Source organism: Dipodomys ordii, unplaced genomic scaffold, assembly GCF_000151885.1.
Source record: "Dipodomys ordii isolate 6190 unplaced genomic scaffold, Dord_2.0 Scaffold5, whole genome shotgun sequence".
Classification (NCBI taxonomy): domain Eukaryota; kingdom Metazoa; phylum Chordata; class Mammalia; order Rodentia; family Heteromyidae; genus Dipodomys; species Dipodomys ordii.
Genome location: NW_012267221.1, coordinates 2,123,213 through 2,148,313, shown reverse-complemented (window position 1 = coordinate 2,148,313; position 25,101 = coordinate 2,123,213). Strand labels below are relative to the sequence as shown.

At 34.5% G+C, this 25,101-nt stretch overlaps 1 protein-coding gene across 2 annotated transcripts in view; it reads right to left on the bottom strand.

Moving 5' to 3' along the window:
* The window catches only part of Epc2 (enhancer of polycomb homolog 2 (Drosophila)), a 105,319-nt gene that overhangs the window by 5,056 nt on the left and 75,162 nt on the right, over nucleotides 1–25,101 (bottom strand). For both annotated transcript variants that reach the window (XM_013029633.1, XM_013029624.1), the window contains exons 4-11: nucleotides 21,869–22,075; nucleotides 18,302–18,450; nucleotides 17,245–17,377; nucleotides 13,955–14,146; nucleotides 9,889–9,978; nucleotides 8,205–8,350; nucleotides 7,746–8,089; nucleotides 434–570 (exon numbers count right to left, since the gene is read on the bottom strand). In XM_013029633.1, coding sequence (XP_012885087.1) covers nucleotides 434–570; nucleotides 7,746–8,089; nucleotides 8,205–8,350; nucleotides 9,889–9,978; nucleotides 13,955–14,146; nucleotides 17,245–17,377; nucleotides 18,302–18,450; nucleotides 21,869–22,075 — 1,398 coding nt within the window. The remainder of the gene's footprint in view (nucleotides 1–433; nucleotides 571–7,745; nucleotides 8,090–8,204; nucleotides 8,351–9,888; nucleotides 9,979–13,954; nucleotides 14,147–17,244; nucleotides 17,378–18,301; nucleotides 18,451–21,868; nucleotides 22,076–25,101) is intronic.

Genomic DNA, 25,101 nt, shown 5'->3' with positions numbered 1-25,101 from the left:
ATAGCACAGTTTTTGAAGGAATGAGAAAAGCATAATCTTAAGGGGATAAATAGTTACTTCTATGCCTTTATAACAATCCATTTCTATGACTTCTTAATAATACATCCTCCAAAAGTAGTCTTTTCTTCCTTACATTAAAAATACTGGCTGAGGGATGTAGCTCATGCAGTAAAGCTCCTGACTAGTAAATGAAAGGTCCTGGGTTTCAAACCCCAGTACACAAACCAAAACAATACAAAATGCAAAAAACCCAAACAAAAATATTTAGATTAGTTTATAAATCTATTTTCTTACAGTTATGCAAACTAACCAAAAAGAAATCTATATTAGATTTTCAAAATTAAGAGTGGAACTATGAAAGCTATTTCTTGTAATTTGACTAAAATTGAGCAAAACCACATAAACCACAAAAGGAAGAATGAGACAGATTTACCTGTGCTTTTGGATGTGTCTGCTGCGAGGAATGCTGGGATTGCTGCTTCTGCTGAAGCTGAGCGAGTTGCTGCCTTTGCATTTGAACTAACTGCTGCTGATGTGTCTGAAACTGCTCTTCTGTGATGCCCCCTGTTACTGGTAAGGATAAGTAAATAGGTTTTAAAGCATTTTAATGAGGAAAATTAATATAAACTTATTTTAAAATTAAGATGAAATCAAATACAAATTACAATATGCCCCAACAAAGAACCCAATAAAAGTAAATCAACATGTTGAACTGAAACTCCTTTGCATAACTATACAAAGTAATACAAAATTTAATAGTCTATCAATTGTGATATATACTTATAGCCATAATCTCCTTAATAGCATATGGTAAAAAGTTTCTAATAGTTACTTTTAACTGCATACCACAATGCAGACAAAGCAGGTGCTTTACTACTGTGTCACATGTCTAGCCCCACTCTACTTTTCTTCTTTCTTGTCTCTCGATTTCATTTAATCAATAAGAATTTACTATCTATTATGATGCACAACACTGCACTAAGAGCTACAGTGACTAGGAAAAGGGTTCTTGGTATAAGGTCTAATGACACAGCTGGAAAGAAAATACACATATAAAGAAACACCATGTATGAGTTAATAATTACATGCAGTTAGGCAATCTAATCTATATGAACTATAAAAATTTTAAAATCACATCCTCTGACAAGGTTACTTGACTTCCCCAAAGTTTTCTCTTCAAATGAGAAAATATTTTTTAAAAAGTAAATTAAAATTTATAACAAACTGCACTTAGTGAAAATGTATTCTCTATAAAAATGGAGCTAGGTCTCCTATATGAGCAAAGCTTTAGATACACTGACATTACTGTACTGCTCACTCTAAAATCTTAACATTACCTGTATTTTTGAAGTACACATTAGTTATTTTACTGAATTACCAACAAATCAAATGTTTTTTCTTTGCATGTTAAATTCATTGCAAGTATTCTACTTTTAAATGAAAAAAATTAATTCTAAAGTTACAATCTTCAAAATCAAATGAAAATGTAATATATTCATGAATTTCCAGCTGTTTCAAAACCTTGGGGGAAAGAGATGAAAATAGCTTATTAGATAAAAAGGCAGGAGGGAAACCCTTAAATCTAAATAAATCTTCAAGTTCTATACATATATTAAGAGTATGTATTCTATTTCAAAAGAAATAAATTTGAAATTTATTATTGAATAAGTCCTTAAATCCAATGCTGTCTGACCAGAGCTGAAATTTATGTTGTAAAAAGTGAGATTCTGGGAAGTCCTAACACTGAGGAGTAAATCAAATAAAGAGCCAGACAACAGTGGCTCATGACTGTAATCTTCAGGAGGCTGAGACCTGAGGATTTTGGTTCAAAGTCAGCCTCAGCAGATAAATCCGAGAGACTCTGATTTCCATTTAACAAGCAAAAATCAGAAGACAGGATTTCTGTGGAAGACAGACTTCTAAAATGAAAAAGTGCTAGGGGAAAAGCTTATGAGAGAGCATGAAACCCTAAATTCAATACCTGGTCTTGTCATATTAAAAATAGAAAACATAAAATAAAGAGAATGCCATATCACAGTGGCTATTTCAAAATCAAGAAAAATATGAGTGACTCTATTCTTTTTCAAAAATCCCACTCATTCAGAATTAAGTACAGGCTCACTGACTATCCTAGTCTGAACTGCTCCAAAATTCAAACATTTTGACTGTACAACATGCAAAGAATTTTAGGTATCAGATTTTTGGATTAGGGATGTTCAATTAGTAAAGTCCACCCTCCCCCACCCCCCAACTTTAGTTGAAGCCAGGCACTTGTAGTTTATGACTGTAATCTTAGCTACTTGAGAAGCTAAGATCTGAGGATTGTGGTTCAAAGCTACCCAAGCAACAAAGTTCATGAGACTCTTATTTCCAATTAACCATCCAAACGATAGAAATGGAGCTGTGGCTCAAGTGGTAACATACCAGCCTTGAATAAAACAGCTAAGGGACACTGCACAGGCCCTAAGTTCAAGCCTCAGTTAATGAATGGTAAAACCCCAAAACTTTAGTTAGTTGTCCATGGCTAATAAAATATTGTCAACTAGAGGACTTGTGCTTGCTTTTACAAATTTATATATAAAAGAGGTGCTGATAAAACTATCTGATATTTGAGATGTACACATTTATTGACTATATGGTTAAGATTATTAGTTTGCTCAGGAACTCCATTCTTTTCTCCTCACAGAAAGCATAAAAACCCAATATAATCTCAATTCAAATTATTTAGATTAATGGTCAGTTTTGGCTGACTTTGATATAAAAATTACATTCCTGATTCTATTTTTGGATGACAATTGGTTTAAAAATTACATTAACATTTCTCCTCTCTTTTCTCTCACCCGAGCTCAGTATGCTATTCCTATTTCTAAACATTCAAGTTCCCCAACCCCCCCTTTTTTTAAACAAGGTGTTTTGTATTCAAATGAGCTAATGTTCACCCAGAAATTTTTGGAGGACTATTTAGTATTAGTGCAACTCTTTACATAAACAGCAAACAGTAATTCTGACACACTGGAATACAAAGGATTTTTCTAACAGTTTCATCATTTTTGGGGTAAAGGGAAAGAGGAAATGCACAGCATCCCTTACATTCTCAGGTTAGCTTATTTGGTAGCTCAAAGGCAAAATTTTAACTGAAAATACATCTATTTTTCCTTTCAAAAATTTGAAAATACAAATTCAAATTGGGGGTGGGTAGGTAAGTGGGATGGGAAATGAGGAAGAAATGAGTGTGAGGGTAATGAAAGCGGAATAAAAAGCCACCTCAATATCTGACAGCAAGCTAAATAGTTACGATAAAAAAAAACTTATTTTCTTTAGCAATGAAACTAAAATATTTTAATCCTTCAGATCTGGGAATGCTCTTTTCACCTTTAGAAGCAACCTTTAAAAATACACACACACTCTCTCTCTCATCTTAGTTGATAAAGCAGTTTTACTTATCCTACAAGCTTTATATTTGCAAATATTTTTTCACGACAATTTCTAAAAGAAATTGAATAGATTAAAAATCTAGAATTTCTTCTGGAAGAGTACACAAACTAATTTGTTAATTATTTTACAAACTACTAACATTAATAAGTAATAGCTAATTAAAAATGATGCTGGTATCTACCAAGATAGGTGAGAAAATGTTAATTTTAATCAGTGAAAATTAAGATTAAATACAAATCAGTCTTGTTCTTTAAGTCTGAATAAGAAAGGTACTTTTAGATAAGAAATATATCTTCTTGAGTTTTGGGTTGAAAGGGTGACATTAATCTAGATGCATTATATTCATAAATTGCTTTGTTGAATGACAACTCCTTTGTACAACTACTTAAAGATAGTAAAAGTATATTAAAGAAAATCATTTTAAAGAATAAATAATATGGAAGTTTAAAAACACTATAAAATTATAATATTTGTCATTTGCTACAAGTTTCTTAAGGATAGAGTTTTTTTTAATGGTGCTTTTAAAACATTTAACAAAGAGCTTCGCATTAATAGATCCAAAATAATTATGTACGAAATAGTTTTCTTGTTTATTTCACTTCCCATGTTCAGCACAATCTATCACCTATGTAAGAAGGAGCTCCAGTGCACAATTGGTTAGCGCGCGGTACTTATAAAAACATATGTAACGGCTGGGATGTAGCTCAGTGGCAAAGCGCTTGTCTAGCAAGCGCAACGTCCTGGGTTCGATCCCCAGTACCAAAAAAGAAAAGACAACAACAACAAAAAAACCATATGTAAGCTAGGTATAGTAGCACATACCTGTCATCTCAGAACCTGGAAAACTAAGTCAGAAGAATTATAAGTTGGAGGTCAGCCTGCGTTATATAGCAAGACTGTCTCTAAATTGAAAATTAACCTTACCACTAAAATAGAATAATTTTGCAAGGCATGCACTCTACCGCTGAGCTACGTTCCCAGCCCTAAAATAGAATAAATTTGGACCAATAAATATTAGTGGCAAGGGATATTATCAACAGAAGAAAACTCCTTGCTACTAGTCCTCAACCTCAACCTACTTGCTTGCTCACTTTCCTTAAGAACCAAGGAACTTATGATACAAAAAAATACTATTGCCAAGTACATAAGATTTCTATTTTTTTTAATTTAATTTTATTTTATTTGTGAACATACTGTACAGAGGGGTTACAATTACATGGGCAGGATAATGCGTACATTTCTTACCAAGCATTGCAGCCTCCTCCTTTGGTTTACCCTTCACATCCCTTCCCAGCCTCCCCCAAGATTTCTATTTGTAATCCAGCTTTTATTTATTGGGAATTTTCAACTATGAAGGAAAATTCAGTATTAATAGATTAATCTAGTGATACTACCTGCCAGATAAAAATATGGACCTGTGTGTCAGTCTCCAATTTTTAAAGACACATGATAAATCTCATTAAGAACAAGCAAAAGACAGACTGTTTAAAGGCATAGAGCAAAAGAAATCAAGTACATACACTTTTATTTTTTTATTTTGGTGCCAGTCCTGGGGCTAGGGCCTAGCTGCTTTTTCCACTCAAGGTTAGGATTCTACCACTTGAGTCCCACTTCCAAGTTTTTGATAATCAATTGAAGATAAGAGTCTCATGGACTTTCCTGCCTCGGATGGCTTTGAACTGTGATCCTCAGATCTAAGACAGCTGAGTAGCTAGAATTACAGGTGTGAGCCACCTGTGCCCAGCCTAAAAGAAAATTTTTGAAAATGCCTGCATCCTTCCTGTAAGAAAAAAAATAGGGAATCTACTGTGGTACTTACTAAACTATAACTGAATATACTTACTATCTTGTTAGAACTGAGAAAATGATGTAATGAATATAACAATATAAATGGGAAGTTAATATCACTACAGCTTTTCAATTATCATATTTCCATATCTACATTTTTTTTGTTTTTGGAGGAGTAATAGTGCTTAGGGATCAAACTGAAGACCTCAAATAGGATAGGCAAGCACTCTACCATATTTCCAACTGCCATGCCTAATATTTAAATTAACTTTGCTAAAAGAAAAAGACTCATAGCCTGAAGGAAGGTCACAGTCAATAAGGAAGGAAATACTTAATTCCTCTTCTTTACTAATAAACAGTTGATATAAAAGTTCTGATTTAAAATATTGACGTCTAGTGCATCTTAGTTTTGCTTAAGCCTTTATGTTTTCAAAAGGAGAAATGGGACTTCCATGTTTGAAAATATAGGAAAGACAGCAGGTCAAAAAGACTTTTCCCCCCTAATGATAAAGGAGAAATAACAAGTTTTAGTCACTATGATATTAGCATTGCAAACTTGGGATTTAAGTTTTCTAAAACATATATTTAACTTACACATTTTTAACAAAAAAGCCAGATTAAATTTATCGTCTATTTGGAATACAAAATGTATAATACTATATATGATGCAAATATGATATACTTGCTGCTAATATCTGATCCTGTTCAAGTTGAGAAGATATACATTAAAATTGTTTTATATGGTATAGAATGAGAAAAAAATCAGTTTATAATCCAATGCAATTTTAAGTGTATATATAGAGAATGTTTCTGAACTCCCTTTTGGCAAAATCATTTTTGGCAAAGAAATTTCTGTTTAAACTTTGCTTCTGGCCAGGCCCTGGTGGTTCACGCCTGTAATGCTAGACACTAAGGAGGCTGAGATCTGAGGATCCAGGTTCAAAGACAGCCCAGGCACGAAAGTCTGTGAGACTCTTATCGCCAATAAACCACTCAGAAAATCGGAAGTGGTGCTGTGGCTCAAGTGGTAGAGCATTAGCCTTGAGCTGAAGAGCTGAGGGACAGCGCCCAGGCCCAGAGTTCAAGCCCCATGACTGACCACAAACACACACACACACACACACACACACACGCACACACGCACGCACCCACACACACACATTGTTTCTGTTAAATTGTTAAATTCTGTTCTGTTTAAAGAATTTAAACCATATCTTGGAAGGGGGCTGAAAAATATTTGTATAATACTGTTCAACTTCCTACTACCTTTAGCTTAAAACCCTGTGACCTCAAATGATACTAGTTATTAATCCATTTCAGCTTCAAAAGTTCATTAAACTGCATAGACTCATGAAATTTATATAATGGGATGCCATTTTCCTTACCTAAGTTCATTTAGGAGAAAATTAACCAACTAATTTGGGAAAATGATATGCCAACTTCCATTCATTTAAACAAACATAATTTTCCATCACAACCTTTAACTAGATAAATGTCTTAAATTGAAAGCAGACAGTTTAGTAAATAAGAAAGATTAAAAACTGAGACCAAACTTCAAGCTCTAAAACAATTTTAAATCACTTTAAAGAAATCAGGGAATAATTTAGGAATACGTTCATTTTACAGAAAGAAAGGCAGTCAACAATATAAATCACACCTATTTCCTTCCTTCCCCTTGAACTCAGGGGCTGGGCACTGTCCCTGAGCTCCTTTTCCTCAAGTCTAGAATTCTACCACTTGAGTCACAGTGTCACTTCTGGCCTTTTCTGTTTATGTGGTGCTGAGGAATTAAACCCTGGACTTCATGCATGCAAGGCAAGCACTCTACCACAAAGCCACATTCCCAGCTATAACACCTATTTTCTTCCATAGGATACCATGCATTCCTTACAATGAACACATTACAAAAACTTTAGAAATTACACATGCTTGTATACAAGAGGAAAACAAATTAAAGCTTTTAGATTTTCTAAATTTATATTTTGTCTATAACATATATATCATAAAAATAATCAAGCACAATGTCTCCTAATAAGATTAAAAAGAGATTTGAGCTCAACTAGAAAGGTATGCTATTAGACAAGAGTCCTAACTATTCATTGGGAGTTTTGAAAAACTTGTTTTTTAGAAATAAGCTTTTGCTGGAATATTTAAGGTGCAATGCTTACATTTCATCAAAGTTAGTACACAAAAGTAAAATTTCTCTTAAATATAAGAAGTGGTACTGTCATTTTATGGTAGTTTGTAAGCAGTGTGCACACAGGGAACTCTATATTCTGCCCACATATTTACCACACCAGACACTCACATTCCAAATACACACAACTGTCTTACAGATACCAGTTAGAACATCTTGGTTAAAATGTGAAACATTAGTAGGGTTCTATAAAAAAAATGTAGTAGGTTAATAATGAAATTTCTTTCATGAGTGAGATTAGGAAAATTATGTCTCCAAAATTATTTAGGGGAATAATGAAAACTAAAGACAATAGAGCAGAACACTATTAACAGTGATAGCTTACCTGATATGCCATTCTTGCTGGTGCTCAATAAAGCTACAGATGCTGTAGAAACTCTTTTATTGTTCACAGTCTGCCCTGGTTTTCTTGAGGTACATTCTTCACTATCACTGTCCTGTAAATTTAGTAGCCTTGGCTGGAAACACTGTAGTCGACATGATCTGATATTGCTTAATATTTCAGAAAGGGACAGTCTGTTTTCACAAGGTTTACTGGAAGCATTGGTCCGAGAGAAATTAGAAGAAAAGTCTACAGTTTGGGAAGAGCTTGAAAAACTATTCAGCATTTCAGGGTCTATCTGTTTCAAGACTGGATCATGTTCTGTGGATATTCGATCCATTATGACCCTGAAAATAAACATATAGCATTTATATATATATATGCATATGAGAGAAACATAACCACTTTTCTAAACTTTCACTGAAGATTGTAAACAAAACCAGGTCCAAACAAGTAATTTACCTTCCACCTCTGCCAATTCGCCTTCTTGCAAATCCTATACATCTTCTTGGGACTGTAAGTGTTGTAAGGCAATGCCTATACCTTAACTTATCTAAATCTGCCAATTCTGAATTTTCACATGTATGGTAAGCTTGGTCCAAACGAGGCTGTAAAGAAAAAAAATATAAAACTTGTGGAGTAACTCTTAAAGAAAAGTTAAATCATGATTTAAAAAATAGCATTAGAAGAACAATTACATTTGGATAAAAACTGAAAAATTAAAATTGTGGCTTAAATATTATTATCTAGGTTAAAATTTAGAGTTGAATAAAAAAAATCATTCATTTACTTTCTCAAACTGATTTAGATGATAAATATAAATACATGTGGCATATATTTAAAAATCATACCTTTAAAAGAATAGCATGTATTTTAATACTTGTGTTGAAAGTACAACTGGTAAAATCCGTAATTTATAGTCATGTTACTGTGATAAACCAAAATCAATTTATTTTTGACTAAAAACTGTACTCTAAGCAAGTATGAATCAAGCTAAAACTTTTTTTTTTCCTGTGTGTGTGTGTGTGTGTGTGTGTGTGTGCTTAAACTGAGGGCCTGAGTAATATCCTTGACCTTTTTGTAAAGCTAGTGCTCTACCACTTAGGCCAGAGCTCTACTTCTGGTCTTTTGTTGATTAACTGGAAATAGAGTCTCACAGACTTTCCTTTCTGAGCTAGCTTAGAACTGTGAGCCTTAGAGTTCAGCCTTCTGAGTAGCTAAGATTACAGACGTCACCAGTGTCTGGCTTCTGTTTACTTTTAAGTAACATGCAGCTAATTTCCTTTCCTTCCCACTATACATATACATTTATTTATTCGTGTTATTAATTTGGCCTCTTTCCTCTTTCCCATAATAATTTTCCCTTCTCTTATGAGTGTAACTTGTAGATAAATACTAATCTCTTCTACATTAAATATACCCTGAAAAAGATGTATGTTTACTACACACAACCAAGACAAATGGTGTCCATAGCCTTGTAACAAAAACAAAACTATCTTGTAATTCTCCAATTATATATCTTATCAGCAAACTTTAGTATTGGGGGAAAGCCAATCCTTTATATAATGCTGTACCCAAAATAGACTTAATAGCAGAAAGATTTCTAAATATGTTAAAAAGTTCTGACTACAGGACTTTCGTGCCTGTGCTGGCTTTGAACTGCAATCCTCAGATCTCAGCCTCCTGAGTAGCTAGGATTACAGGTGAGAGCCACTGGTGCCTGGCTCAGATAAAAAACTTTTACAAGAGAAGTTTAAAAAAGATTAGTTTGATATTAAGTACATAAGAGATTTACAGGGATAAGTCGCAACTAGTTTTCAGCAGCCACCAGAAGTTTCAGAGTCAACTTAAGTGAGATTCTGAGGCCAACCTCATACTATTTAAGTAAAATCTAAGTGGACTAGATTTCTAAAATATGAGGAATTGTCAAATTTCCAAATAAAGCAATTTGCTGTCTTTTGAAAGGACTCTGAATCATTTTTATTGGTGTCTATATAGGGGATGTGAAATAAAAAATACTCATGCATGTCCCAATTTTAGATCAAGTTTAAGTCATCTGGACAGATGAGTGGAATGGTATGTTATTCAAATTAATTAATATGTTAATTCCAGTTCACAAAAACATCACATGTGGAAAAATTCTTACAGCATAATACTGGCATCCTGCTCGCCTTCTGAAAGCACAGGGACCATCAGGATCATTTTCTTCTTCAGGTTCGGATACTGGGGATGGTACCTGGATAAATAGGTGTTTGATTGAATAGTTATCAAGTCAATAGATCAGTATTTGCAATGACTTAAAATTACACTTTGACACAAACACCACTTCTTTATTTATATCTACTAGCCAATAAATTCCCCCAAACAATTAAAGATAAGCAAATATTATTTATGGCTAAGAATTCTGTTTTGTTTTGTTTTTTTCTTCTGTTGGTTGTGGCACTTGAACTGTGGGCCTGGGCGCCATCCCTCAACTCTTCAGTTCAATGCTAGTGCCCTACCACTTGAGCCACAGCGCCACTTCTGGTTTTCTGGTGGTTTATTGGAGATAAGAGTTTCACAGAGGGGCTGGGAAGGTGGCTCAGTGGTAGAGCACTTGCCTTGCATGCCTGAGGCCCTGGGTTCGATTCCTCAGCACCACATAAGCAAAAAGAAAAAGCTGGAAGTGGCGCTGTGGCTCACGTGGTAGAGTGCTAGCCTTGAGCTGAAGTGCGGAAGGACAGCGCCCAGGCAGCCCAGAGTTCAGGCCCCACGACCGGACCCCCTCGCCCCCCCCCAAAAAAAAGTTTCACAGACTTTCCTGCCTGGGCTGGCTTTGAACTGAGATCTTCAGATCTCAGCCTCCAGAGTAGCTAGGATTACAGGCATGAGCCACCAATGGCCAGGGCAAGAATTCTTACAGTTAATGATAATGACAGGCTTCGCCTGTAGTTAGGTGTGCTTTTATTCAGTAACTTCTTTCCATAAAAGCCCCAAACTAGTAAGTAAAGAGACTTGAGAACAGGTAGAAAGTGAAAGAATACACCAAAGCCATAAAAGCCATATATTTTATACGAAAGAGAATTGAAAAACCACAAAACTCCCTTTTATATTTTCTTTATAATAATCACTTCACTTAAAACTTAAATTTAAGGAGAGGCAAGAAGACTTGTTAAATTAAGCAGTTATTTTGCAGTGATTAAGTGGTAAGCCCCCAAAAAATAATAAAAAAAATAAAAAAGTATTTTTAAAAGGCTGCACATTAAATAGCATTCTACTTGAGCCATGTGATATTAAGCCAAATATCCCTTTATAATCTTAGGGTGGTCCCTATAACAGCACCGACACATTTTGTTATACTTTATGAATGTTATAAAAACAGGTTAAATGGGGCTGGGAAGGTGGCTCAGTGGTAGAGCGCTTGCCTTGAATGCATGAAGCCCTGGGTTCGATTCCTCAGCACCACATAAGCAAAAAGAAAAAAGCCGGAAGTGGTACTGTGGCTCAAGTGGTAGAGCGCTAGCCTTGAACTGAAGAGCAGAGGGACAGCGCCCAGACCCAGAGTTCAGGCCCCACGACCGGACCCCCCCAAAAAAACAAAAACAAAACATGTTAAATGACATACAGTAGCATATATATCTCTGAAAGACGTATCTCTGACATGTCAAAGACATAATATTTTAGATACATTTCTACTTGTAATGGCTAAACAACAACATAAACTTTTGGTACCTAAGTTTCACTTTGCATTGCATCTCTTTTTTTTGAAAAACCCTGGTTCAACCATATTTCCTTGCATACTTTTGGACCTCACAATTTCCTCTTTTTCTATTTCAAGAGGAAAAAATTCTCTCTGTATTATTTTCACAGTGGTATTTACCACTGGCACACTGAACAGAGTCATATATGGGAGAAAGGCATTTGTCTGAGGTTTCAATATACCAACAATAACCTTATAGGGGAAGACAGAAACAGTCAACTGGAGACGATTCTTCCCAAATCCCAAACCTGAAATTGGAAAGGTAATCCCAAGGGTGAATTTTATACTTTTATTTTCTTTGCAGTTATCTACGTCTTTAAGATATACAAGGAATGGTCAAAACCAAAGTCAGAAAATCTTTGCCTAAAGTTTATCACCTCTTCCTATCAACTACAGTTCCCTGGGGTAGATTCCAGGATGCATGCAAAGGCTGTGACATAGGAAAAGAGAGCTGACAGGAAAACCATAAGGATAATCAAGAAGAGAAAGAGCTGGGAACCAGTAAGTCAGGCATGTAATACTAGCTACTCAGAAAACTGAAATCTAAGTACTGCAGTTTGAAGCTAGCCTAGGCAGAGAAGTCCAAGAGACTCTTATTTTCAATTAACAAGAACCTAAGGCCCTAAGAGTCTTAATAGTAACTCAGGAAGGGAGGTAAAAATGGAAGGAGGGAGGGAGGAAGGTGGGGTGGGTTGAGGGGAGAGGCAGAGACAGAAATACAGAGATAGAGAGTCAGAGACAGAGTTTTTCATTTTATCCTCCTACAAATCAGTTCAGTAAGTCTAGTAAAAATATTTCTTCTTTTAAGGTTCATTACTCACTTGTTCTTTGTTTATTGGACCAAGAAGCAGTATATAATTACCTCAACAATCCTTTTCTTTTGTACAATTTTGAATTTAGAAGAGCTACATTCTAAAGCTCCCTCACTGAATAAAGCCCAAGTCAGAGATAAATAACCAGTTATGCTGAGTAAGACCTTCTCTTAGGTCGGATATACTGAGTCTAACAATAAGGGAAAATAAGGGAAAGCTCCCTCAAAATCATAGTATCCAATGGTATCCCTCCTAATGGGCACAGAACATACAGCAACATTTTCTAGGGTCTCTCTTGTATAATTGTAACACATTCTACATATAGTTATATAACTGGAATATCTTCTGACTTTCCTATAATGTGTATGTCCAAAGAGGCCATTAGTCTACTACTACATCATCCCATTTACCCTCTCTTCCTTTTCTGTTGTTTTTTTTGCTATAGCAATACCAAACTAGTAGCAGTTTCCTCTAACACTGTCTTCTCTGTCTGTGACCTTTCTCTAAATTCTTTACCTGGTCAAACACTTTGTTAGGTTACTATAACCATTCTTTCAAATGGTCATCTGATGAACACCTTATGTCTATTCAAAGCCTTGCCTGCCTTACAATTGGGTTTCATTAAGTGGTTCTCATGAATATACACAATGAAACATGTCTGTACATTTGTTACTTTGCATATAAATAACATTTATAGCAAAAACTCAGTGACAGAGCAAAAATAATCCAGCCAAAGGGGACCCATTATATGAATTCTAGATTTTAAATAGTTATATCAATAAAGAGGTTTACAAACAGCCTTGCTTCCAAACACATTTGTGATAATGGTTCCTAAAAGAATACTGCTTTATAGGCAAACAAGTAAAAATATTAAAATATGATAAAACTGGAAATGGATACACAGTTTTTTATACATTTAAAAAAGAACAGGAAGGTGTAAGATACTGATAATGTAACTTAAAAACAAAACCAAAAGAACCTGATTCTTTAATATCTGAAATAAAAATCTCATTTTTTTAAAAACAGCACTTATAAAAATTGTTCTGAAATATTATACCAGTAGAAAGGAAATTATTTACAATTATGCTTAAGTTCCCTAAAATACTGATAATCTTTGGCTTAGCAATTTCATTTCTAAAGATCCATTTAAATACTAAGAGAGGGCTGGGAAGGTGGCTCAGTGGTAGAGCGCTTGCCTTGCAAGCTCGAGGCCCTGGGTTCGATTCCTCAGCACCACATAAGCAAAAAGAAAAAGCTGGAAGTGGCTCTGTGGCTCAAGTGGTAGAGCGCTAGCCTTGAGCTGAAGAGCTGAGGGACAGCGCCCAGGCCCAGAGTTCAGGCCCCACGACTGGACCTTCCCCCCCCCAAATACTAAGAGAATATAAAGTTGCTCACTTTTCTAAAAGAAAAAAAAAAACTAAAAATCAACTAAATGTTACAGAACAGAATTCTATCCAACTGACAGAGAAATAGAAAGCATATACTAATTTAGTATTTACTTTGTATTTCAGTGTTTAATACATACACACATATACAGATATGCAGAAATGTATTTCAATAGTAGATGAACAAAGCAAGAATCAAAATTGTAAGATGTCAATTCTGTTTTTAAAATATAGCAATATAAAAGAGTAAGAGAAAATGTCTTTAAAAACAAGCACCTGTGGAAATTCATCTTCATCTGAGCTGTGAAAGTCATATTGCTTAATGTCACTCTTACTGATCACAGGCAATGTCTCAGGAGTGGGCTGCTGAGATGTTATCAAAGCCTCTGCTTTAGGCTTCTTTGGGTACTTCTTCTTTTGACGAACTACATCAGAAGCCTCTTCTTTCAAAGACAAATGATGAGGGTGCTGTTTACATGGTGATTTTTCCCCCAAAAGGAAGAAATGAAAATCATTTTAGAAATCATGGAAAACTGTACTGCTCTTTGAAGAACATACATTTCTATCCAGGAGATAATTTTATTTATTGCTTTCGGTATATAAAAATTATTTTGTGATCATTAACTAAAACATGTCTCAAAACAACCTTCTATAAATTATAACTAAAAATAATGATAACAAAAAATAATTTTCTTTTTACAATATTAGTAGTTAAACTGTTAGTGATTTTTTAAAAATGGTTTCTATTATCATGCTATCTAGTATTTAAAAAGTATTTAAATTCCTACTTAAACCTACTGCACTAATGAAGAACATGGCTAATTTATTTTTATTTCATGAAATAATTAAATATGATCATGAATTAACTCATTGCTATACTTTTTTCCAATTATTAAAAATGCCTGTGGGGAGTAATCTTTTGAGAATGTAAGTTTATTAACTAGGAAAACAAAACCCTCTAGTTGTTAGAATAATTAATTACTGCTGCAACTGAACAAAAAATCAGATAGTTCTCAATTGCCCAGAGTATTCAGTATAGTTACCCAAAAAATCATTTGGTATAGATGTGGGTTTCTAGACTTTCTTCCTTCCACAGAGTAGCTCTGTTCCTTAACACACGAGCATTCTTCTCAATTAAAAAAAAAATCTAGTATTTAAAAGAACTTGGAAATGACTGTTCTGAATATTAAAGGATAACATGAAAGTATAAAATTATTAAAGGAGTTACATACTTCCCAATGTAGATCAAATGTTAAAATTATTTTAGGGGGGAAATAGTGAAAATGTTGCTTGTGTGGACATTATAATGAGTGAGATATAAATTGTTCCATATTTCATATAATAGGTATACAATGTGTAATGGGGTAAGACAAAAATGGTGCAACCAAACCTAACAGGCTATTTATTTATATTTTATGTTTCCTTACAGAAAATCTAAAGTAAGATTTAATACATAATGAAAGCTGGTTCTGTCAGTAATTATGGGTGAAGGCTTTCATATTCTATTGCACAATAAGATCACATTCCTAGGTAAAGTACTGATTAATATAAAATAACATTTGGGGCACTGGCAACTCAAGGCAAGTAATCAGGTAGGTGGGCTAGATGCCTGTGATTAATAAGAATCTAGTATTTGAATTGACATGAGATGGTGAGAGGCTTCCTTTTCCACATTCTTCTGTGACTATTAAAAATGAACCCTTGAAAAGCAATGACTGTATACATTTTTAAAAGATGATTTTCCACAAATATCTTGAGTCACTTTTAAAATCTACAGAGTAAGCTCTATTATCTAGATGCTTCAAAATAATGTTCCTTATTCAAATCTCTACTCCTTAAAGTAAGTTTTTTTTGTTATTGTTGGTTTTCTTTAGATTAAAAAAATTTACTATAAAGGTGATGTACAGAGGGATTACAGTTACATAAGTCAGGTAATGAGTACATTACTTTTGAACAGTGACACCCTCTCTTTCATTCTCTCCCCGGTTTTCCTCTCCTGCCCCCTTCCCAAGTTGTATAGTTCATTTCCAACAGTGTCTAGTGTCTAGCTTGAATTGGTTTACCCTTTGTCCCACATTTTCTGTGCTTCTGCTTCCCTTCCTCAAATCAGATAAACTTATATAAAAGACAAAGGATATAGAAATAAAAAACAGTGACAAAAGGTAAAAGAGCAAAGCAAAAAAGAAAGAAAGAAAAAAAAGAACCGCAAACAGTACAAAAAAAAAAAACAACACTTGCTTCCATTTCTGGGAGTTCACTTTGATAATCATCATTTTATATGATCAAATGTAATTAACTTTTGAGCCCTTGCAATCCTCTCCTAAGACTATCCACCTCCTTTCATTCACTGTCTTTTACTATCCATTAGGTTTACTTGTAGTTTTATAGGCACATTCTAATCATTACAAATGAGGGAAACCATGCAGTCTATGTTTCTTTGGGTCTGGTTTACTTCCCTTAGTATAGTAATTCCATTGTGTATATATATTATATTTTCTTGATCCATTTGTCTACTAAGGGGCATCTGGGTTCATTCCCTATCTTGGCTATGGTAAACAATGCTGCAATGAACATCGTTGTGCTGGTGGCTTTAGTAAATCCTGGTCTGTGACCATCTGGATAGATGCCCAATAGTGGGATTACTGGTTCACAGGGAAGCTCTGCTTTTAGTCTTTTGAGGAACCTCTATACTGGTTTCCAGAGTGGTTGAACAAGTTTACATTCCCATCAACAGTGTAATAGTATTCCTTTTTGGCCACATTCCTGCCAGCATCTGTTATTAGTTTTCTTGATAATGACCATTCTAACTGGGTGAGGTAGAATCTCAATTCTGTTTTGATTTGCATTTCTTTTATGGTCAGAGATGTCGAACATCTCTTCATGTGACTGTTGGACATTGTTATTTCTTCTTTAGAGAAGTCTCTTTTAAGGCTGTAGCCATTTCATCAAATCTGAATTTGAAAACCTAAACCTTTTAAGGCTAAAAAAATTTTTTAAGTATGCCCCAATTAAATACTCAAATGTAGCAAATGAGCACTGAATAAATGCAACTATTTTGTCTAGGAATAAAATAATCACTAAGTCTAGCTCTTTTATTAGGAAGAAATTGTGACCTGTAAGGACTTTCTCTAGTCACTCAAGGTTGGTAACTGTCAAAATGTTAGTCTGGAAATGATGAGGACAACAAGGCTAAACTTCCATGGGAGAAAGCTTAAATTTTAGATGTTGATGCTTCCACTACAATGCAAGTCTTGTAAGCCTGTAATAATGAACTTTACTTACAGTATCTAGGAAAGCAAATAGTGTATGTACTTTGGTAGAAGTGAATTTCAGACTGTAAATTTGACATATTACTTATGATCTAGAATTGACACAGAGGTAAATTCTACTTTAAAGAATTGCTACAAGGATTAATAAGTCTCCCCCCCCCCATATATATAAAATGTATATATAGTAAAGTGGTAGCAAATAATAAGAAGTAAATTCATTTGTTTCCTCAACCACACTATTTTTAAGATAGTTGCAGAAATAGGTAAACTGTTTGACCAAAATAATCATATATTCACCTTAGTTTTACATTCCTGGACTTTGTGGTGATTTCCATTATGAAGAGTTGCTGAAGTGGCATATAGTTCTTTTTCTGATCTATTGATTTTCACTTCGTTAAGAATTTCACCTCCATAGTCTCCTAAATGATATCTTGAAAAGAGAACAAATATAAAAAGATATTGGAGAGTATAATGTTAAAGAAGAATTTAAAAAAATCAGTGTTTCAATTAATTAAGCCAGCAAAATAGAGCCAATAATCAGATTATTTTTAAAAGTGAAAACAGATGGAAACAAAGAGGCAAAGAAGTCATATCTGCGATTAAGTGAAAATGAGCCAAATCAAACCAAACCAAATGACTAAGGTACATCAAACATGAATTTCCCATGTATTTATGAAACAACAGGAAATGTTACTTAGAAAGCTTAGGAATCATGAAAATTCTATTTAAGTTTTATATTGAATAATGTTAGACTGTATACTAAAGAATATACTTTTGTAAAGAATTAAAACAAGAAATTTTGTCCTCTGTCAGAAAATAAAAACATTCATTTCTTTCAAATCTGTTTAAAATTCTACTACACAAAAGTTTGAGGTTATTATAAAGAAGCTATTCCACATACCCAAATCCATTAAATCTGAAACTGAAAATCTAATCTAAACCACCCCCCTTTTTTTTTTTGGTAAGTCGTGGGGCTTGAATTCTGGGCTTGGGAGCTATCCCTGCGCTCTTCAGCAACAAGGCAAGCACTCTACCGCTTGAGCCACAGCACCATTTCCAGTTTTCTAGTGGTTTACTGGAGATAAGAGTCTCATGGACTTTCCTGCCTGGGCAGACTTTGAACCATGATCCTCAGATCTTAGTGTCCTGAGTAGCTAGGATTACAGGCGTGAGCCACCTGTGCCCAGCTTCAAAACCTTCTAATCTTAAAAGAAAATGTGAACTTAAAGAGATTCTGTTAAGAGATTCAGTATTATTGGAGTTTTATACCCTCATTTTCCACCAATTCTTTTTAATCCATTTCGCCCATCATTTAGCTAAAACTGCCAATAGTATGAAATGGTAGCAATGTTACCTTTTTTCCACCACTTCTAAGGTTAAGTGCAATAATTCTCGTTTTGTTTTTTCTCTTCTCTTAATCATTTCCAAAATTGTTATGGCTCTGCTAAACTCTCGTCTCAGTTTCAACATCTTTTCATAAGAGGCTTCATCATTCTTACGATTCTATGGAAAAAATTGTAAGAAAATAAATAATTAACCCAATTATTTGCATCTCTAGCTTCATGAATATTTTTTAATTATGAAAATACTGTACAGAGGGGTTACAATTACATGAGCAAGATAATGAGTACATTTCTTATCAAGCATTGTGGCCTCTTCCTTTGTTTCCCCTTCCCATCCCATCCTCCCCTTACCCCCCCCCACACCAAAGTTGTAACGTTCGTTTTTCGACATAACGACTTATACATCTCGTTGTTGCAATGGGTCTACCTGTAGCCCTATTTAAACGATTTGTTTTCCCTTCCCCTCCATAAATTACACCAACACCAAATACAGTGAAAGCAGGGGTTATACCATGGGGGAGGGACATACAAAGCAACAAAGAAATAATCTTATAAATGTGTTAGAAACAATCGCATGAAAGAAAAAAACATTTGAATACATAGCTTAGGGTTCATTTCCCTAACATCAACTTATCTGACTTTTTCTGCTTGACTCAGACATATACTAGTTATTGCAAATAAGGGAAGCCATGGGACCTATGTTTCTTTGGGCCTGGCTTACTTCACTTCATGAATATTTTTTATACAGATACAAATTTATAAGGTGAATATTTAAAGAATCTAAGCAGCCAACGCTCAACAATGTACTCATTATCTTACTCATGTAACTGTAACCCTCTGTACACTATTTTTACAATAAAAAACATTAAAAAAAGAATCTAAGCAGCAATACATGAAAATGAATATATTTAATTTTGAAAATATAAGCCCAAATAAATATTCATGAAAAAGGTCACCAGCTATTGAAAAGACAGTTGGCATAGAAGGGATAATTCTAATACAAACAAATTAGTATGCCCCCAAAATTACACCACGTGTTGTCTCAAGGTATTTTGTAATTATAGAAATTGTTTTCCAAGATCAAATACCCAAAATAGGCAAAATGAGGCTCTATTCATCCAATTCTGTAAGTGGAATTAGAAGGCTCATGGTATTATAAACATGATATTTGTTGCATGTCATGTTTACCCTGTTTGAAATAACAATGACACTCAAAACTTCACCCAGAAACTCAAAACTGAAAACGGGATGTGTCAGGCATCTCAAGAAATGGATTATATTTTAAAATTTCACCATGTTATAGGGCAGTAAAGAAATTTAGCAAAACTCTCAATTTTATATTGTTAATCAGTTCTTCTTTTTAAGCATAAGATTTACCTGATTACAAAGTGAAAGTCCCAAAGAAAGGTCAGTAATGAGAAACCTTCATTTGCATATAGTTACTATTAGTATAAGCTATTTTGTTGGTTAAATCAAACAACCATTTAGTATTTAATTTATGTTCATCACAGAACTATGTCTAAAAGAATACTACTGCTGGGTACGGAGGCAAGGGCCAATTATCCTCAGTGCCAATGGAAAGCACAAGTAGGATTGCAGCCCAGGACATACCTCAAAAATAACCAGTGCAACAAAGGGCTAGAAATGCAGTGCAAGTGGCAGAGCACCTGTCTAGCAAGTGTGAGGAACTGAGTTTAATCCCTAGTATGGGGGAAAAAAATCCCAAAGTACTTATGCATATTTAGGTTAAATATTAGAAGTATACTAAAATTAAAATCTAGACTGCCTAAGAAATATTTCGAAGTCCTTCTGCCTTTATATCAGTTATAGAGTTTTTATGTGTAGAAAAAGAAAGCCTGTTAGCTGTATTCAACTTTGCTTACCTCAATGCTTGCCTACCTCCTTAACACCTAGGAAGTATACACTCTTGGTTAAGTATTTATCATCTTTCTAATTTTGAATTAATTAACATTTCTAACTAGCAACAGTGTACAGTAAACAATCTTTAGTTCTCCAACTGAAAACAGAGAGGAATTAAAGAGCAAAGAGCACTAAAGAAATCCTAGTTTCTCAGAGGGCAAAGGTCTAAGGACAACAGTTCAAAAGCAGCGGTAGGCAGAGAAATCTTACTACCAATAAACCAGCAAAAATCAGAAGAGAAGATATGGCTCAAATGGTAGAACACTAGCCTTGAGGGGGGGAAAAAGCTAGGCAAAAGTACAAGACCCTGAGTTCAATCACCAGTACCAACAAATAAATAAAATATAAAATTCAGAATATTACTTATTATATACCCAAAATATTGTTAATTTATGACTTCAAACTCAGTAAAGGAAGTCCAGTGGTACTTTTCCTTTAAAAGTTACACTACGAATAGTCCATGTTTTACAGCATTTCTAAATCAGTTAAACTGCTTTTAAAATTTTCAATGGGTACTTCAGATTTTCCACTCATTCAGGTAAACCTCTCCTTCTTATCTAGTATCATTTTCAAGGTTTTACTGTACTCACAAAACTACTTTGTAAGGTTTTACATCTTCATAAAACAGATTTCTTTTGCTAAGAATTAGAATGCTAAATTGAAAACTCATCCTGACTTATGATCATTTATCTATTGTTGGGAAATACATCCTCCCATATTTAAGAAAAATTGTATCTCTGTATTAAGGAACGTTAAAACTTCTGGTTATTAACTAGTAGAAGAATTTCTCCTAAAATGTCCAATCACCAGCTATTTGTTAAAAACTGACAAAGACAAGCCTTTACATTAGGAGAAAAAAAAGAATATACAGAAAATGATAATTTTCACACTTTTACATTACATGTTCCCCATTCTTTGTGGTCTTAGAGAATGTTATCATATGTAGTATTTACTGTTAGGAATCGTGTAAGGTAGTGAGAACTTATTTGAAATAATGCCCTCCTCTACTCCAAATAATTTCAGAAAATGAAATCCTTTCTGTTTCAACTTCTGGCTCACACTATTTCTGAAACTCACATAGGGACAAGTCCATCTGAAATTTGACACAACAACTGACAATTCAGAAGAGAAAAAGATTCCCTATTACTTTTGACAGAAGAGACCTGAAAATGTACATTTTACTATTTCCCACGATCCCATAGTAACTAGGACAGCATGATCCATTTTTTAGTTGCAGGAATTAGAATCCTCCTTCAAAGGAAACTTGAGCTCCTAAGTGACCATCAAGGAAAAGCAGTAGGTCAAACTATCAGCATCAAACTAGAAGGGATTCATGATAGAATGAAGTTTACTGAAGAACTTCAAACTTCTTAGATATGGTAGGACACAAACTTCTCATTTCACTTTAACTGAAAGCCCAACAGTTAACTGAAAGCCCAACAGTATGACTGAACTTATAAAGGACACAGACAAAATATACACCATATAAACACACCAATAATAGGCAACTCAAGGGTAGAATTTCTAACATAAACGTTCATCAATGTCATTAGCTCTTAGTATGTTCATATTTTTCAAAATTACTCAAGCTAACAGAAAAAACTATTGGTCTTAAACACTGGTAAGCTACATTCAATTAAATCTAATTTGTACGTTACCTTTCGGGTTTGCATTTTCTCTGTTCTCCTCCGAAAAGCAACGTAAGGGTCATTGTTGGTAGAGCCATCTCTTTTCTCTTGTTTGATTTGTGGAATGAGGGATGGCCCCCTGCAGTTTTTACGCTTTCTCACCCAGTAGTCATATACAGCCTTAATAAGGTAATCATCTTCATTTAGCAGTAGTTTTGCTTCTTGAAGTGTTACAAGCTAAATGGAAAACACAAGATGTCACTGAATACCATGTTTGAAAAATAACCAAAGTTAAACTATAGATATAGGGAAAAACGTGATCCATTCTGACAATTATGATCAGATATTATAGGGAAAGGTAAAGACACTTTTCAACACCAATCAGAACTTGCAAAGATCACAATATATTTATGCTTCATGTAAGTCTTGAATTAAAAGACCTTTAGGGTCACTCAAAATCGTTCTATCTCCTGATTCTACATATTTTAAAGTCTACTAGTTTTCAAATCTACTAGCATCATCTGCTTTCCACAGAAACCAGAAGACACCTACCTCTGATATATAACATAATGTGACTCAGTATAAGATGTTTATCTTGGAACTAATAAAACAGCTGGTTTCTAAACAAATTCAACAGTGTTCAATTTTGACCTTCTATCTAAGCCCATTAAGCACTAGAAAATCTTTGTTCTTAACAATCATTCTGCTTATAACATTTCTATGTTGGGTAGAGTGGTCCTAGGATCCTCCAGGAGTTCTGACATAGGTATTGCAAGATGCAATGGGCACACATAACTGTTCACAGTGAACTTTAGGAAGCTTCATTGAGGTAACGCCATCCTGATGGTTGTACTTGTATCATTTCAGAGATGAATACTAATTTTCAGAACAAGCTGACATATATTCTGGTATGTTCTTATAAAATTTAGACATGAAGAAATTGTCTTCTCACTATAACTGTAAGGTGTCTGTGTTATATGAAATCATATGAAGTAGGCATGCCTCATCAAATTCATTGCTATTCATGATTTAACTAAATGTATTATAATTTTATAAAACAAATGCACTGATCATGGGACTTCCGAGTCATATCTTGGGTTTAGTTGGTTTATTATAATTTGACTGTCTAGGTAGCTTGATCATAGGAATAGAATAACAATTTAGCTCAAGTATTCTAGTCCATGTGATCTTTACATTTAGCATAGTAAAACCAAATATTGATTACCTAGTGTCTTACAGAGGCTAAAGCTTAGCTAAACTAGAAACACTTAGTAACTTGGACTTTAACTTAGAGGGCCAAAGACTTATGCTCTTCAAAATACTACCTTTAAGTGGATGCCCCATTGTTAGTAAGTTCTCTGGAATGGTGATATAAGTCCCAAACGCCACAAGGACAATACAAGAATAAGAACTGAGCAATATGTAGAGTCCATTTTAATCCTCTTAGTGGTGCAATGGATTGAACCCAGGGTCTTATGCATACTACACAAAATGTTCTACTCTTATCTCTGAGCTATACCACAGAAAAGATGTATCATAAAACTGTACTCATGCTGGTAACACAAAATCACTGGAAGCTTGTCAAGTGCTCTGGAGACTAAGGGAAACAAAGCTACCAGCATATGCTGTATGTATGTCAGTTGTTTAATGACTACATTTCTGACAAGATTTTGTAATCTCTGTGAACTAAATCAAGAACTTAATCTAACCTTAGAATAAAGAGGGCTTCCTCTACTAATTGGCAAAACAGTAATGAACTTCATATAACAATACAATCAAATTGATACTATTGTGCTCCTCCATATCAGAAAATTGAAACAATTGCATCCACTTTTTCATCTCTGATGCTCTGTGCTTCAGTTTTCAATGTTTCCTTTGGTTGTGCTGTTTTAGTAACCTCTTGTGTTACTGCTAATAATTTAAGATACATCTTGATATTTCTTTTTTTTTTTTTAAAGATCTTAAGTCACTTTTTTATTTTTTTATTTTATTTTTTGTTGGGATCCGTTCGTAGGGCCTGAACTCTGGGCCTGGGCACTGTCCCTCAGCTTTTCAGCTCAAGGCTAGTGCTCTACCACTGGAGCCACAGCACCACTTCCGGCTTTTTTCTTTTTGCTTATGTGGTGCTGAGGAATCGAACCCAGGGCCTCACGCATGCAAGGCAAGTGCTCTACCACTGAGCCACCTTCCCAGCCCCGACATCTTGATATTTCTTTACAGTATTAACTGTATTCTCTCAGCTAATGGTTATTCTTATGTTTTAATGCCTTTTTTTTAACAAAAAAAAGAAGGGACCTTTCTATTCCTTTTTTTTAGAAAATATATTTTTATTTTATGTGTAGCTATTTTGGAGCAACCAACTGCCAGTATCACTGCATCTCCATTACGGTGACAGCATCAATATGAGTAAACAAGTTGGGGAGGGGTAAGCAGGAGAAAAAGAGGGAAGGGGTACAGTGTTTAAAATTTAATGTACTCATTATCTTAATTATGTAAATGTAACTCCCCCTTGTTCATCACCTTTACAATAAAGATATAAAAAAGAAAAACAAGTAGATAAGAACTATTTGTAGACAAAGTCATCACAAACTATATCATATGACATAATACTTTGTCCTCAACTTTAGAAAAAAAACACTTAACCATAACATATAATATTTTTCAAAGAATATCTGTCCAATTTTAAAGCAGAAAATACCAGCCAGGTACGAGTGGCTTATACCTGTAATATTAGTTACTCAGAAGGCTGAGATCTGAGGATTGTGGTTTGAAGCCAGCAAGAGTAGGGAAGTCCATGAGATTCTTATCTCCAATTAACCAGTGGGGGGGAGGAGTGGAGCTGTGGCTCAAGTGGTAAAGTGCTAGCCTTGAGCAAAAAAAGATTAGGGTCAGTGTCCAAGCCTTAGGACTGTCACAAACTTTTTTCCCCCCTTCTTCAGGTCTAGGCAAGTAATCTACCACTTGAGCCACTGTGTCACTTCTGGTTTTTTGGTGGTTAACCGGAGATAAGAGTCTCATGAACTTTTCCTGCCTGAGATGCTTTGAACTACGATCCTCCAATCTCAGCCTCCTGAGTAGCTAGGATTATAGGTGTAAGCCACCAGCACCTGGCCAAACAAACTTTTAAAAAGAAAACACTTGCTTACATTCTAAGATTACATATTTAATGAAACAATACATTCTGTTACACAGTGACAATCCAATAAAACTCCCCCTTCTTTACTTATTTCCATGTTAACATGACTAAAGATCTCTGTGTTAAT